Source organism: Clinocottus analis, unplaced genomic scaffold (genome assembly GCF_023055335.1).
Source record: "Clinocottus analis isolate CAN_PGR_092001 unplaced genomic scaffold, fCliAna1.0.p SCAF_4, whole genome shotgun sequence".
Lineage (NCBI taxonomy): Eukaryota > Metazoa > Chordata > Actinopteri > Perciformes > Cottidae > Clinocottus > Clinocottus analis.
In genome coordinates, this window is record NW_027176153.1 from 906,761 (window position 1) to 921,972 (window position 15,212).

Below are 15,212 nucleotides of genomic sequence, written 5' to 3' on the forward strand. Positions count from 1 at the left end.
GAGAAATACTATTATATATAATATAAATATTAAATACATATATGATTTATTATATATATTTATACATGTAATATGTATCATGCATCATCATACATCACTTAATAATGTAATGTTTATATAAATTATTATTATTATTATTATTATTATTATTATTATATACAATCATATTAATAACAATAAAACTAATAAATATAATATATAATTATATATATATATATAATATTCATATAAAATATGTATACATACATTTGAATTGATTCATGGGAAAAAATAAAATACAAAACACTTAGTTTTCCAATAAAGCATCTCGTGATGATGAAGAGGAAGTCTGATGAGAATGATGAAGAGGGGGACAGCGCCCCCCGGTGCTCACATAGACACACAGCAGCCTTCACAATAAAGGTCCACGAGACATTGAACACACATCTGTTAAAAGCTATCACTTCTCGTATCCATAAATGTTATAAACTAAAATAACCTAAACTACTGAACAAGGACAACATATTAATAATCAGAATAATTCAGTTATTTATTAATAAATGTCTGACGACAAGAACATTATTAGATCTGATGGTTTGCACAAACATAAGACTCAATGAACACATAATAAATACGGAGCAACTAATGTTTAAGAAAAGACAATTCACATAATTTCAAAAAATACAAAGAAAATAAAACTCAATAGAGCCCAGAAAATAGATAAATTGTGTTCAATAATTGTTCTAATTATTTCAAGTTTGCAGAATAAATCACTTTCTTGATTTAATTTGCTGCTTTTATGTTTCTTCCAGTTTGTGGTCAAATCTTCTACTTATAAAAAAACAAGAAAACATCAAAACAAGTTGAAAAAAGTCAGTCTTTTATTTTAAATTAAACACAACAGAAATGTCCTCAAAGTTCTCGCTGCACAGAACCGAGTTATTAATTATTGTTCTACTTTGATTTACACATTAATGCAGTCATCTTCATAATTTAAAACATCTGAATAGTAAATCAACACATCCTCTTTTGATGTGGTTGTTTTCTATTTAAAAGAGTTAAAGTCGCTAAAGCCGTCTGATACATGTAGTGAAGTACTTGTAGAAGTATGAAGTACCTTAAAAGAGTACAAGTACTGAGGTACTTTCCAGGTTTTGTCTGTCGAGTAACAAGAGGAGACAAAACTGATCCGAGTTCATCTTTAATAAAACCAACAGCCTCAAACATCAATAAATTAACAATAAAAAACAGGAGAAAAAAAAATAAAAACTTTTATTTTTGCGGTCTGAAGATGAAACCGATCACTTCCTGTTTGATACTCTGCAGGTCATGTGACAGTCAGCACGAAAAATAAAAACGTACAAAATCCATTCAGGAGAAAAACAAAATGAAAACCGGACAGCAGAGATTTATTGCATCAAACGATTACACACAAAAAGAACCCGTCAAACAAAACAATGATAAAAAAAACAGCACGACTTCTAAACGACCTTCAAAACACCCGAAGGTCGAGATTAACGTCCTCAAGTGATGTCACTCGAGTCGCATAGCGCCGTGACGATGACGAGGAAGTCAGGCGACGGAGACGTCCTTAAAGTCTCCCGTGAAAACAAAACAGATTGTTACGCTGTTTTTGTCGTTTCACGACACAGTGGGCGGAGCTTAACCCTGTCAGAACCTCCCATTAACCATCAGCCAATCAGCTGCCGGCGTTCAAGACGGGATCTTTACAAGAAAAGTAGAGAAACGAGTAGAGAAGTGACGGATATACAAGCTGTGACGTGATTCATCCTGATCCTTCACTTTTCATTTTATAAAACAAAAAACGGATCTAAATCTGAAAATATTGATCATCAGTGATCAATAATTAATATTGACGGCAAAAAAACCAAAAACAAATTGGCCCTAAAAGTTGACGACTCACGCAGATCTTGTTGGCCTAATTGCATTGTGGGTAATGTAGGCGTCTGGGAAGAAGAATGAGAGGAATATTAAAAAAACTCTTTGTGAGAAAAGTCTTAAAAAAAAACCTAAAAAAACAACGAAGTCAAAGAAATCACTCAGCATCACGCAGCTGCTGTGAGGCTCCTCCTCTTCCTCCTCCTCCTCCTCCTCTTCCTCCTCCTGTCACGTGACGTGGAGCTCGCAGGTCTGATTGCTGTGACAGCAGATTCTTCTTCACTTTATTCTCTCTCTCTCTCTCTCTCTCTCTCTCTCTCTCTCTCTCTCTCTCTCTCTCTCTCTCTCCTTCTCAGGTGCGTCTCCTCTTAGCTCCTCCTGGACTCGCCGGGTTGGAGGAGGACAGAAGCTTCTCGGCCGCTCGACTCCTCTTCCTTTTCTCCGCCTCCTTCCCCCCTCCTCCTCCTCCTCCTCCCCCTCCCCCTTCTCCTTTTCCTCCTCCTCCTCCTCCTCCTCCTCCTCCTCCTCCAGTCGCTCCTCCTCCAGTCGCTCCTCCTTCACTTGCTCCCTTCTCCTTGTCCCGCTCTCTCTCCTTGTCCCGACTGCTGCTCGTTCGCTCCGACATCTTCACCGATGAGTTGCTGCCTGGAGCCGAACAGGAAGTCACAACGTTTAAATACTTCAGAACAAAACCAACCAAAATACTCTGAGTGTGTACAAGTACCTTCTTCATGTGTCGCTGGAGGTTCTCTCTCCATCCTGAACTCCTCTTTGGTCTCCTCCTCTGAGCCGAGCTTCCCTAAATGACAAAAGCAACTGTTACGCCATTCAGACTTCTATACAACCAGAGGAGTCGCCCCCTGGTGGTCAGGAGAGAGAATGCAGCTTTAACACATGAAGCATAGACTTCTATACAACCAGAGGAGTCGCCCCCCTGGTGGTCAGGAGAGAGAATGCAGCTTTAACACATGAAGCATAGACTTCTATACAACCAGAGAAGTCGCCCCCTGGTGGTCAGGAGAGAGAATGCAGCTTCAACACATGAAGCATAGACTTCTATACAACCAGAGGAGTCGCCCCCTGGTGGTCAGGAGAGAGAATGCAGCTTTAACACATGAAGCATAGACTTCTATACAACCAGAGGAGTCGCCCCCTGGTGGTCAGGAGAGAGAATGCAGCTTTAACACATGAAGCATAGACTTCTATACAACCAGAGGAGTCGCCCCCTGGTGGTCAGGAGAGAAAATGCAGCTTTAACACATGAAGCATAGACTTCTATACAACCAGAGGAGTCGCCCCCTGGTGGTCAGGAGAGAAAATGCAGATTCAAAATGTCTCACCTTCTTTCACCTCCTGGATGATGTCATCAGGCAGAGAGAAGCTCTTCTCTGTGTTTGGAAACGGCAGGATCTCCGACTCGTGCTGCGACACACACACAGGTGATGAGTGTGTGTGTGTGTGTGTGTGTGTGTGTGTGTGTGTGTGTGTGTGTGTGTGTGTGTGAGTCCTCACCAGAGCCTGCATGTCGTACATGGTCCCCAGATGGTCCCATATGACAGAAGAGGAAACTTGCCTCCCGATGTTCTGGCTGAACTTGTCTCTGATGCAGATCATGTGGAAGTGTCGGTTCACTCCTGAAGAGAAGACATGTTACACACACACGCTACACACACGCTACACACACACACACGCTACACACATCTTGAGAAGAACACATTCTGTATTTTGAGTACTTGTACTTTTCATTTGATCCTTTAAGTAAAGTACTTCAAAGTAAATGTTGTAGATTTAGCTGACGATACTTTTTCTCAAGTTACTTCACATTCAGGACTTGATGTATTTCTTCTTTTACTGAAGTAAAGCATCAGAGTACTTCTTGTGTTTTAAGTGACGCCTCTTGTTGTTGTTTCTCCTTCAAACTAAATGACATCACAGTAAACATCTCCACCACACAGACACCAGTGTGTGTGTGTGTGTGTGTGTGTGTGTGTGTGTGTGTGTGTGTGTGTGTGTGTGTGTTGTGGGGCCGCGGGAGGGTCCGCGCCCCCCGGCTTGAGCCGCGCTCCTCGGGCCCGCTAGCCGCTGCTCACCGACGGGCTTGTGACCGATCATCGCGTGGAACAGACAGACCTCCACCTCGTGGCTCCAGACCACCGAGTCCTCGCCGGGGCCCAGGCCGGGGTCCGGGGGCTTTTCGTCGGGTTGGTTCAGCGTCACGTCGGCCTCCCCCATTCTTCAGCTGGAGCAGGCAGCGGGAAGCTAACGGGCAGCAGCAAGCTAACAGGCTCCGCCGCTGAGAACTGTGAGGCTCCGCCCCCTACACCCTCCGACCGGAAACCGGAAGCCGGAATACGAAGCCCACACTTCCGGGGAGTCATTTTTCAGAATAAAAGGTTTGTCACAGAAATGTGGAAACTTTATTTTGGCATCAACCTACTTCAGGTTTTATATATATATATATATATATATATATATATATATATATATATATATATATATATATATATATATATATATATATATATATATATATATATATATATATATATTTCATTATAAAACCTGAAGTACGCACGCACGCACGCACGCAGGCAGGCACGAACACACACACACACACACACACACACACACACACACACACACACACACACACACACACACCTGTGTCTCCATTTCAGACATCATTCTTTGTGGTTTACCTTTTGCATTTAAAAAAACAAACATTTTAGACGGCATATTACATATTACAAAGTGTAAAGAGACTTAAATGTTTTATATTGGCAGTGGAGAAAGTAAAGTGTTCAAAAGTCAAACTTTGCACTAACTTCCTATTTTGCATTTGTCTTCTCGTCAAATTTGATTTGAGTTCAACACAATGAATAAAATCACTTCAAAGTTTGGATCAAGAATGTGTTTTTATTTTATATGTTGGACCGTTGTTTGACCACATTGTAATTTTATATACGTTAAAGAGGATAAATACCACAATTATACATGTATTTGCATGAGAGATTAGTTATTACAGCTATTGTTTGGAGATGGAGTTTGGAAGAACTCTGTAATCGCAGAGTTCCTCAGGGATCTGTTCAAGCTCCTCTGTCATTCTCTCAACATTGAGCATTTGAGCTGGTGATTGAAGATGGAGACGCATCAGAGAACCAGACGGACTCAGAGTTATGCTTCTCTATACGGCGATCAAAACACCAACAAAGTTTATTGCAAATAAAATAGATAGTCGGAGCCGTAAAAACGACCTCCTGCACAAATTCACCCAGAGAGAAAGAAAAAACAAATGATCATTCCATACGTGAACCCGATGAGGGGCTCCTGAACGCCACGGAGCCGAATATGAACAGACTTCCATTTATTTTCATGTTTTACATCTAAATACAAAACTGTGCGTCTCTTAATAAAGCAACACTGATTAACATCGAGAATAATAACGCGAGGCTGAACACGTCCAGTCGGAGGCTTCTCGCTTCTCAGCGTCCCAAAAATCAAACATATTTTACGTGGTGCATTTTTTTTCATCCGTAAGAAAGACGTCAAAATAAAAACACATCAAACCTTCGCGTTGAGAGGAGCGACATGTTTTAATTGGGTCAGAATTGAAAATTGCTTACCAAAATACCATAAAAAAAGAAAAGTCTAATTAATATAAATGTGTTAATCATCATCGGAATTTGGCCTTTTATTCTGAAATTTAAAAAAAAATGCACACTCAAAACTCTTTTAAGAAATGTACGATGCATTCTGGGAAATGTGGTTACAGAACAGCGTTTTATTGAGGAAATGTTTTTAGTTCATTTTTAGCAAATCAAGTTTGAAAAAATGTATAATATTCAGCTTACATATAAAAACTGAGACTGTTTCCTGGTTCTCACAGCCTATTGGACGAGGGGGGCCACGTGGGCCCCGCCCCTTGCAGCCTCCCCACCAATAGGGTCTGAGAACCAGGACTGGAAGGTGTTCAGCAGAGGAGGGTCGCTCCTCTCAAGGCCAGAGCTCTGAGGCGTCCAGCCGACCGGCGGACGCTCGCTGGTCGGCTGGAAGGATGAAGAAGCGGGAACGATGACGAGGATTTTGTCCCTTTTGATGTGTAGATGAAGCAAGAAGGAGAACCGATTAATTCAGTATCGAGACGGGGTGGCGTAATCAAACACAACCGTGTACAATCCATCAGCCGTTCGTCCTCCTAAAAGTCTGAACTTAAAACAAGAAAATATAAAAGTAAGAGAAACAAGACCGAAAAACACTGAAGTGACAAAGCAGAAAGGCAGAGAGGAACCAGCACGTCAAGAAACCAGAAGAACCGAAGAACGATGGACAGGAAGGAGGACTGTCACCTGGGGAGGGTTCAGCGGGAGGAGACACCTGGGGAGGGTTCAGATGGGGGAGGAGACACCTGGGGAGAGTTCAGAGGGGGAGGAGACACCTGGGGAGAGTTCAGAGGGGGAGGAGACACCTGGGGAGGGTTCAGAGGGGGAGGAGACACCTGGGGAGGGTTCAGAGGGGGGAGGAGACACCTGGGGAGGGTTCAGAGGGGGGAGGAGACACCTGGGGAGGGTTCAGAGGGGGGAGGAGACACCTGGGGAGAGTTCAGAGGGGGAGGAGACACCTGGGGAGCGTTCAGAGGGGGGAGGAGACACCTGGGGAGAGTTCAGAGGGGGAGGAGACACCTGGGGAGCGTTCAGAGGGGGGAGGAGACACCTGGGGAGAGTTCAGAGGGGGAGGAGACACCTGGGGAGCGTTCAGAGGGGGAGGAGACACCTGGGGAGGGTTCAGAGGGGGAGGAGACACCTGGGGAGAGTTCAGAGGGGGAGGAGACACCTGGGGAGAATTGAAGACGCGCTTGTTTTACTGTGCAAGTTCAACTTATTTTTTTAAAGATGAAATTAAACGCTCCGTCAAACAGTTTGACTCTTAAGACATTTAGACAAACGCAAAGCAGAGAACTCGTCATAAAAGGGGCTAACCTAACGCACTAACGTCAGTATCTAACGTTAGCTGCTTACCGTGGCGGCTAAAGTTAGGCACTAACCTCGGCAGCTAACGTTAGGCGCCAACGTCGGAGTGTAAAGTTACGCACTAACGGCGGCGGCTAACGTTACACGCCAATGTCAACGGCTAACGTTAGGCGCTGATGCCGGCGGTTAATGTTATGGACTAACACTGGCAGCTAACGATAAGGTATGCGCCAACGTCAGCGGTTAACGTTATTCGCTAACGTCGGCGGCTAACGTTACGTGCCAACGTCGGCAGTTACCGTTGGCGGCTCCACAGGTTTTTGTGGTGGTTTCCTCTCAGACGGCTCCAGTGAGGCTGTGAGAGCTTCAGGTTCATGAAGCTGCTTTCAGGTTCTCGTGGAAGTTAAACTGCAGGACCGATGGAACCCGGCGGCCGGCGGAAAGGTCTGGCAGCCGAGAGAAGAAGAAGAAGAAGAAGCACGAATGTAACAGCCTTCAATTCCAAACGCCCCCTGGAGAGGCGGGGCTTCAGTGAGAAGGGGTGGGGCTTCAGTGAAAAGGGGCGGGGCTTCAGTGAGACGTGGCTGCAGGCCGGAGGAAACATTTATTTGGGGGAAGAGGAGAAGTGTGTGGAGGAGGAGGAGGAGCTATTGGTCCTTTTTCTCCGTTTCGGACTCCTCTTTCACCGCCGTGTCCTCGGGAGGAGTCTCCTCGTACCTGCAGGAGAAATGAAGGAATCACAGATTAAGTGAAAACAAACAACCTTATAAACATAAACAGTGTTCATACACATTTTCCATGACTTTTAACCAAATGTCCATGAGCAAACATGGTGTGAAATGTGTGTGTAAACAGTACAAAGTGATAAAATGTAGTATTTAAACTAACAATGAGGATTCAAAGCATACAGTAAACCTTAAATGACTCAAATGAATGAGAGACAATAGTTTGATTAAAAGAATAAACATTTATATAGATGCCTGTATGTATGCTGCTGATATTTTGAGCCTCTTTCTTTTAAAAGCAGATTCATTATTTATAACTAAATGAACGTTATGAACACATGAATATAACACACTTACACCACTTTTACTACACTTTGGGGTTTTATTTGTCATACTTTCCAGGCCTGTTATAACTCCATGATGACTGTTGCAGGTTTTTCATGACGTAAGAGACATTTATTCATAACTCACACGTCTTCAGAGTGATCGGTTTCAAAAGAAGAGAGATTGAAGGAGATATTTTTTGTGTTTAATAGACAACCGTTCCTACGGGCTCATTACCTGCCCAGGTGAGGTAGGCAGGTATAGAGAAAGGGGCGGGGCGTCTACATAGGGGTGGGCTGTACACGTCGGTGACGGGGGGAGGAGTCTGTTGCCATGGAGCCAGCCAGGCTGGCGGGCGAGCCGCTGACGGTCGGAAAGGAAGTGAGCCGAGGAGAACCGGGGAGGAGATCCTCTGATGACTCATAGCTAACCACGAAGAGGAGGAGGATGAGGAGAAAGAGGAGGAAGAGAAGAAGAAGGAAGAGAAGGAGGACGAGAAGGAGGACGAGGAAGAGAAGGAGGAAGAGAAGGAGGACGAGAAGGAGGCCGAGGAAGAGGAGGACGAGGAAGAGAAGGAGGACGAGGAAGAGAAGGAGGAAGAGAAGGAGGACGAGAAGGAGGCCGAGGAAGAGAAGGAGGACGAGGAAGAGAAGGAGGACGAGGAAGAGAAGGAGGAAGAGAAGGAGGACGAGAAGGAGGCCGAGGAAGAGAAGGAGGACGAGGAAGAGAAGGAGGAAGAGAAGGAGGCCGAGGAAGAGAAGGAGGAAGAGAAGGAGGAAAAGGAGGAAGAGAAGGAGGACGAGAAGGAGGACGAGGAAGAGAAGGAGGAAGAGAAGGAGGCCGAGGAAGAGAAGGAGGAAGAGAAGGAGGACGAGGAAGAGAAGGAGGACGAGGAAGAGAAGGAGGAAGAGAAGGAGGCCGAGGAAGAGAAGGAGGAAGAGAAGGAGGAAAAGGAGGAAGAGAAGGAGGACGAGAAGGAGGACGAGAAGGAGGAAGAGAAGGAGGCCGAGGAAGAGGAGGACGAGGAAGAGAAGGAGGAAGAGAAGGAGGCCGAGGAAGAGAAGGAGGAAGAGAAGGAGGACGAGGAAGAGGAGGACGAGGAAGAGAAGGAGGAAGAGAAGGAGGCCGAGGAAGAGAAGGAGGAAGAGAAGGAAGAGAAGGAGGACGAGAAGGAGGACGAGGAAGAGAAGGAGGAAGAGAAGGAGGCCGAGGAAGAGAAGGAGGAAGAGAAGGAGGACGAGGAAGAGAAGGAGGACGAGGAAGAGAAGGAGGAAGAGAAGGAGGCCGAGGAAGAGAACGAAGAGAAGGAGGACGAGGAAGAAAAGGAGGACGAGGAAGAGGAGGACGAGGAAGAAAAGGAGGACGAGGAAGAGAAGGAGGAAGAGAAGGAAGAAGAGAAGGAGGACGAGGAAGAGAAGGAGGAAGAGAAGGAGGACGAGAAGGAGGAAGAGAAGGAGGACGAGAAGAAGAATGAGGAAGAGGAGGAGGACGAAGAAGACGAAGAGAAGGAGGACCGAGAGGAGGAAAAGAAGGGGGACAAGGAGGAGGAGGAAGGGAAAGAGGAGGAGAGAGGGAGGAGTGATGAACATAAAAGGAAAGAGGAGAGAAAGAAAGAAAGTGTAAGTTTGTTTCTTAAACTCTAAAGTTTAAAGCTACTAAAGAAATAAAATATTAGATAGAAAGATGAAGGAGAGAGGAGAGAAAAGAGGAAAGGAGAGAGGACAGAGGAGAGAAGTAAGGAGAGAGGAAAGGAGAGAAGAGAGTGTAGGAGACGGACAGAAGCAGATGGAAGATCATGGTGTGAAATAAATAAATGAGGAAAGAGGAGGAAGAGGAGGAGCTGAAGAGGTCAAGGAGTCGAGGAGGAGACGAGACAGCCGGTCTGAACTCGAGCCGTTCAAGTTACTCAGTTTGTTTTTTGGTTCGTGAGGAAGACGATGAAAACACTTCTGTCCTTCATCGGCCATTTGTTCTGCGGTCCAATCACACGCAGAGGACGCGTCATGTGATCGCTGGACTCACCTGAACAACTCCGTGAGTTCTCCCTTCAGCAGAGCCACGACCACGGGGAAGCCCACGCAGGCCGGCACCAGGTACAGCAGAGCAGGCTGGGAAACACAGGGTCACATGACGCATGAGGTCATGAGCAGTCTGCTGCTCCTCGAGGAGCAGGGCTTTTATTTTGAAAATCAAGAGCACGGACAGAGTGAGAGAAAGGCGACCTCTGACCCGTCTGTACCTGAGCGTGCTTGAAGGTGTGCATGATGAAGATGGTGAGGCCCAGGCCGAAGATGTAGGCCAGGAAGCTGGAGTAGAAATACGTCCTGCTGTCCTTCTTCAGGCTGCAGGAGGAAGAGGAGGAGGAAGAAGAAGCTGTCAACTGAGGGAGAGGAGGAGGAAGAAGAAGCTGTCAACTAAGGGAGAGGAGGAGGAAGAAGAAGCTGTCAACTGAGGGAGAGGAGGAGGAAGAAGAAGCTGTCAACTGAGGGAGAGGAGGAGGAAGAAGAAGCTGTCAACTGAGGGAGAGGAGGAGGAGGAACAAGCTGTCAACTGAGGGAGAGGAGGAGGAGGAGGAAAAGGAGGAACAAGCTGTCAACTGAGGGAGAGGAGGAGGAGGAGGAAGAGGAGGAACAAGCTGTCAACTGAGGAAGAGGAGGAGGAGGAAGAGGAGGAACAAGCTGTCAACTGAGGGAGAGGAGAAGGAGGAGGAGGAAGAAGAGGAGGAAGAGGAGGAAGAGGAGGAGGAGGAAGCTGGCCGTCACCTGACGTCGAAGCGCAGCAGCAAGGCGATGAAGATTCCCGGGATGACGATGTCCCCCAGACCCAACATGGCAAAGTTACTGGCTTCAAATCCTCTCTCCAACAAGTCCTGAGGAAACACCACTGAGGAGGGAGGAGAGAGGAGGCAGGAAAGAGGAGGGAGGCGAGAGGAGTGAGGAGACAGAAGTCAGCAGTCAGCAGACAGGAGACGCGCTGATGTCTCCTGTCTCCTGTCTCCTGTCTCCTGTCTCCTCAGCAGCAGGATCTTCATGCTCACGTTTGATCGGCGCCTCGAAGGACCGGGCGACCGTCACCATGACGTTGGTTCCGAATACCTGCAGAGGACAGACACGGTGCGTTCAGGTGCCGCCGGGTCATCCCGCTACCAGGAAACCACCTTTTACACAGATTACTTTCTCCTGTGATGGATCTGAACCAGCTTACAATGACGTATTTACCACCAGAACAACAACAACAACAACAACAAGTCCAGCTCACCCAGAAGACGTCGTACACAAACAGCCCCCCCAGCAGGATGCAGCCGGTACAGACGTTGTTCAGGTGCAGCAGCTCCACGCCGTTCAGGGCGAACGCCAAGCCAAACAGGTTGTTGGCGATCCAGTGCTGTGATGTCACAGAAACACAGGCAGGTTATTGGCTCTGCAGCGCTGTGATGTCACAGAAACACAGGCAGGTTATTGTGTGTCAATAACCTGCCTGTGTGTGTATCAGGACTGCAACAACGAATCAATAAAATCGATTAAAATCGATTATTTTAGTCGTCATCTCTTGGTCCCTGAGTTCTAAGTGTGTACGTCTGTGTGTGTGTGTCTGTGAATGTGCATGTGTGTGTGAATATGTGTGAGAGAGTGTGCATGTGTGTGTGAATGTGAGTGTGTGTGTGTGTGTGTGTGTGTGTGTGTGTGTGTGTGTGTGTGTGTGTGTGTGTGTGTGTGTGTAGAGAACAAGTTCTGACGGTCAAACAAATCCTGTTAAGTTTTCTACATTTGTATTTCTTTATTTTTTATAAATTCTTTACTGTTAAGTTTGCACTGTCAGTTCTGTTTTTGTAATAAAAGGTTGCAAATTAATTATTTAAAATGATTACTTTTTATCCGATTAATCGAAAAAATAATCGACCAATTAATCGATTATTAAAATGATCGTGTGTTGCAGCCCTATTGCTCATCATCACAGAAACCAGTAGTCAGGGTGAAAAGAAACACAAAATGACACGCGCTCTCTGCCCGTCCGACATGAGTAATCAATAACCTTAACAGCCGACTGTGTTTGACCTTTGACCCTCCGGTGACGGTCAGACGTTACCTTTTTGAGCAGGTACCAGACTCCCACCACGGCGCCGATGACCAGACACAGCAGGTTCTTGGTGTCGAACTCATAGTTGACTATTTCTGCAGAGAGACGGAGGGACGACTTTTGTGAATGGAATATAAAAAAAAAATGTATATACATGTCAAAAAAATGTGTCCACTGTCTTGTGGGGTACCGCAGGGCTCGGTCCTGGGGCCTCTGTTATTTTCTTTACACTCATTACCTGTGGGACGGATCTATATTATCACGATAGCTAAGTCACGATACGACGTCATGGAGATGCACCGATCACGGCCGGTCCGCCGACAACCCGATCGGTGCGGATCTGAACCGGCAGCAGAAGATAAACGGGGTTCCTCACCTTCTTTGGACTCTTCGACGCCCTGAGTGAAGAGCAGCTGGTACTGTTTGTTTGAGAAAGACGCTGGAAAGATTCTGGACATCAGAGGACTGAGAGACAGAAACAAGATCAGAGGGTTAATCGTCGACTTCAAAGTAATAGGGTACAATATTATTACACTACCGTATTATCACTATACCCACGTCACAATATAATACATCACTATTCCTTAGTCACAATATGAGATAGATAGATAGATAGATAGATAGATAGATAGATAGATAGATAGATAGATAGATAGATCACACTATACCTAAGTCACAATATGATATATCTCTATGCCCACGTCCCTTGTTAGAGTGTGTTGCTTTACCTCAGGGTGTGAGCCAGAGCCAGGACTCCCAGGCCGAAGAAGTAGACGGACAGCAGCATGTTGATGTACTCTTGTGAGAATACCTGCATCAGAACACACGTTACTCTGAGTGTTGGACACATTTGTCCAAACCCTCCGTCAACACGAGGCCCCTGGAGCAGGGCTGGGGAAACCCTGTTACCTTGAAGAAGAGGTAGAGCCCAAACAGAGTGCAGCTGGCGATGATGGGAAACCTCGCTGCGTCTCGACTGGTGATGGTTTCAGGCATGTCTGATGCATTCTGGGAGGAGAGAGATGAATACAGAGGTGGTAAGTCCCAGGAGAGAGGAATGTTGGAGTTTTCAGTGTTAATGTAAAACCACTCCTGTCTTCTCCTCCTCCTGTCTTCTCCTCCTTCTACTGCCCTGAGAGAGAAAGTAGGACAGAGGAGCAAGGAGAGGAGACAAGATGATAAAAGAAAGGAAATAGGAGACAAGGACATAAGGAGGAAGAGGAGCCGTGTTGCTGCACTTTTAGTTGATTAGACCATTAAAAAAAAAGAATCCATCAATCAATCTATCTATCTATATTTCACAACAATTTCCCCCATGTTGATGGTGTTATTGGCATTCATAAACACTGTTGATGTTGTTATTTGTGTTTATAAACATTATTGGGGTTGTTGTGTTTATAAACAGGCAGTAGCTATTGCCGCCATGCTCACTGCACATGTTTAAAATAAAAACATGAATATATGAATCTGTGTAATATTTGAATAGCTTAGTATTAAGGCATAATAACAAGGTATGTTCATACCTAAGTCACGATATTAAACATTAGCAGGCCATGTTGACCATAAAACCATGTTTTTCTTTCTGATACATGGAATACATGAAGTGGGTTGAATAGAAGGGTCCTGGTGTTGGTGCTCTCATACTCACTCTGAACCCAGAATGGTAATCATTGTCTCCGAGCTCCTACAGACAGAATGGATGGACAGACAGGTGTGCACAGAGAGAGAGGGAGGGAGAGGGAGGGAGAGAGAGGGAGGGAGGGATCAGATCGGCAGCAAAGAGGACAGGAAGCAGCGCTTGAAAATCAACAAGAAGAAAAACAAGTCATTGAGAGTGAAACGGTTGAAATGAGGAAGATGCTATTTGACCTCATTTTAAAGATGGCCGACAGACGAGAGAGACAGACAGGGAGATGGAGAGAATGACAGACAACAAGACACGTATATGTATGAATATATATTCATACATACATACATACATACATATATAATTGTCTATATATTTTGTGCAGGAGGAGGAGACCTAGACTGAGACCAGGTGCAACTTTAGTCTGTCACTCAAACTCTTCAGTATTCAGCGTCAAAATATACTGGAAGTATACACACACACACACACACACACACACACACACACACACACACACACCTTGATAAAATGTACTTTGTTATTTTTATCTTCCAGCTATAGACAGGATGTGGGAGGATTTTTTTTTTTTACACAAAGCTCAACTGCATGCTCAGAGAAAAAAAAAAAGGAGAGTGCAAATAACCCCCCTCTGGTACACGTCACACTCTCTCTCGCACGCGCGAGCGCCAACACACACACACACACACACACACACACACACACGCACGCACGCACGCACGCACTGGCGTGGAGATGCTGCCAGCAGTCACGTCACTTCCGGCGTACTCAAACTAACTGTTGACCCTGCCACTTATCTTCACGTTAAACGCGTTCCGGTCATTATGACGTCATGTTTAACATCATATTGAACAGGCAGTCACGGCGCGAGGCAGCAACAGGCTCGCGCGCCGCGGCAGTTGTTGCCGGTTTGCCGCGGCGCGCGCGCGGACTGGTGTTGCGGTTCACCAGGCGACCTTGTTAACAGGCGACTTTTCGGCCGAAACCCTCTGGTATACATAATAACACACATGGAATAGCATTCACGAGGGCAGCGACGTGTGTTTCCTCCTATTTTCATAACAGCTGTCTGTGACTACGACAACAACGGACGCGTTACAGCTGAGAAGTCGCCAGTTAACACGATCGCTTATTGAACTACTGTAACACCGGGGAGAAAACGTCACCTTGGACTTAGAGCAATGGACGCTCCGTAGGGCCCCGAAGAAGATGGGCAGCAGCGCCATGAGTACCAGGCTGCCGTACGCCAGCGCCGTGCCTTCCGTGGTGGCCACGAACTTCACCGTGGCGTTCAGCGCCTCGGTGCCGTTCAGAGCGTCCAGGACGGCGGCAGCGGCGGCGGCCTCCGGGTCCAAGACCGAGACTTGTTCCGTGTCAGCCATGGTTCCTCTTTAGAGACGGGGCGCTCGTGTGGCAGAAGGAGGGGTGTATCGCAGGTGGAGGTGGAGGGTTGAAGCCTCTACTCGTTCACGCGCAGCGGAGCCGCTGCAGGAAGGCCACGTTTCCTAAAACACGGAGCAGAGAGGCGGCGAGGGGAGCACGAGAAGGAGGAGGGCTCACTCTGCTTCAAGTTGTGGATCTGTCTCATGATACAAA

At 46.3% G+C, this 15,212-nt stretch overlaps 2 protein-coding genes across 6 annotated transcripts; both read right to left on the minus strand.

Moving 5' to 3' along the window:
- Positions 1 to 1,167: 1,167 nt before the first annotated feature.
- On the minus strand, positions 1,168 to 4,198 carry mrgbp (MRG/MORF4L binding protein). Its single transcript, XM_068596778.1, has 5 exons — positions 3,969 to 4,198; positions 3,391 to 3,512; positions 3,219 to 3,300; positions 2,603 to 2,677; positions 1,168 to 2,523 (listed from the first exon to the last, which is right to left on the minus strand). Exons 1-5 carry the CDS (start codon positions 4,108 to 4,110, stop codon positions 2,231 to 2,233), a joined length of 714 nt encoding a protein of 237 aa, XP_068452879.1. The 5' UTR covers positions 4,111 to 4,198; the 3' UTR covers positions 1,168 to 2,230.
- A 576-nt stretch (positions 4,199 to 4,774) lies between these two features.
- hm13 (histocompatibility (minor) 13) lies at positions 4,775 to 15,146 on the minus strand. 5 transcript variants are annotated; one of them, XR_011079605.1, is made up of 13 exons: positions 14,783 to 15,146; positions 13,620 to 13,655; positions 12,881 to 12,979; positions 12,700 to 12,782; positions 12,348 to 12,436; positions 11,981 to 12,066; positions 11,153 to 11,278; positions 10,932 to 10,989; positions 10,657 to 10,777; positions 10,134 to 10,236; positions 9,917 to 10,002; positions 6,589 to 7,562; positions 4,775 to 6,557 (listed from the first exon to the last, which is right to left on the minus strand). XR_011079605.1 is itself a non-coding variant. In XM_068597750.1 (12 exons), exons 1-12 carry the CDS (start codon positions 14,996 to 14,998, stop codon positions 7,493 to 7,495), a joined length of 1,173 nt encoding a protein of 390 aa, XP_068453851.1. In that variant the 5' UTR covers positions 14,999 to 15,146; the 3' UTR covers positions 4,775 to 7,492. The 5 variants fall into 5 exon arrangements, 3 of the variants coding, with proteins under 3 accessions (XP_068453851.1, XP_068453852.1, XP_068453853.1); XR_011079606.1 differs by having other exon boundaries at positions 4,775 to 6,496; positions 6,528 to 7,562; XM_068597750.1 differs by having other exon boundaries at positions 4,775 to 7,562.
- Positions 15,147 to 15,212: the final 66 nt, after the last annotated feature.

Coding starts and splice junctions, on each gene's coding strand:
- mrgbp (XM_068596778.1), bottom strand. CDS start 4,110: ATGGGGGAGGCCGACGTGACGCTGAACCAACCCGACGAAAAGCCCCCG. Junction 3,301..3,390: donor TGTACGACATGCAGGCTCTG/GTGAGGACTCAC, acceptor TGTGTGTCGCAG/CACGAGTCGGAGATCCTGCC. Junction 2,524..2,602: donor TCCAGCGACACATGAAGAAG/GTACTTGTACAC, acceptor GTTCGGCTCCAG/GCAGCAACTCATCGGTGAAG.
- hm13 (XM_068597752.1), bottom strand. CDS start 14,998: ATGGCTGACACGGAACAAGTCTCGGTCTTGGACCCGGAGGCCGCCGCC. Junction 12,980..14,782: donor TCCATTGCTCTAAGTCCAAG/GTGACGTTTTCT, acceptor CTCTCCTCCCAG/AATGCATCAGACATGCCTGA. Junction 10,778..10,931: donor CTTCGAGGCGCCGATCAAAC/GTGAGCATGAAG, acceptor CTCCCTCCTCAG/TGGTGTTTCCTCAGGACTTG.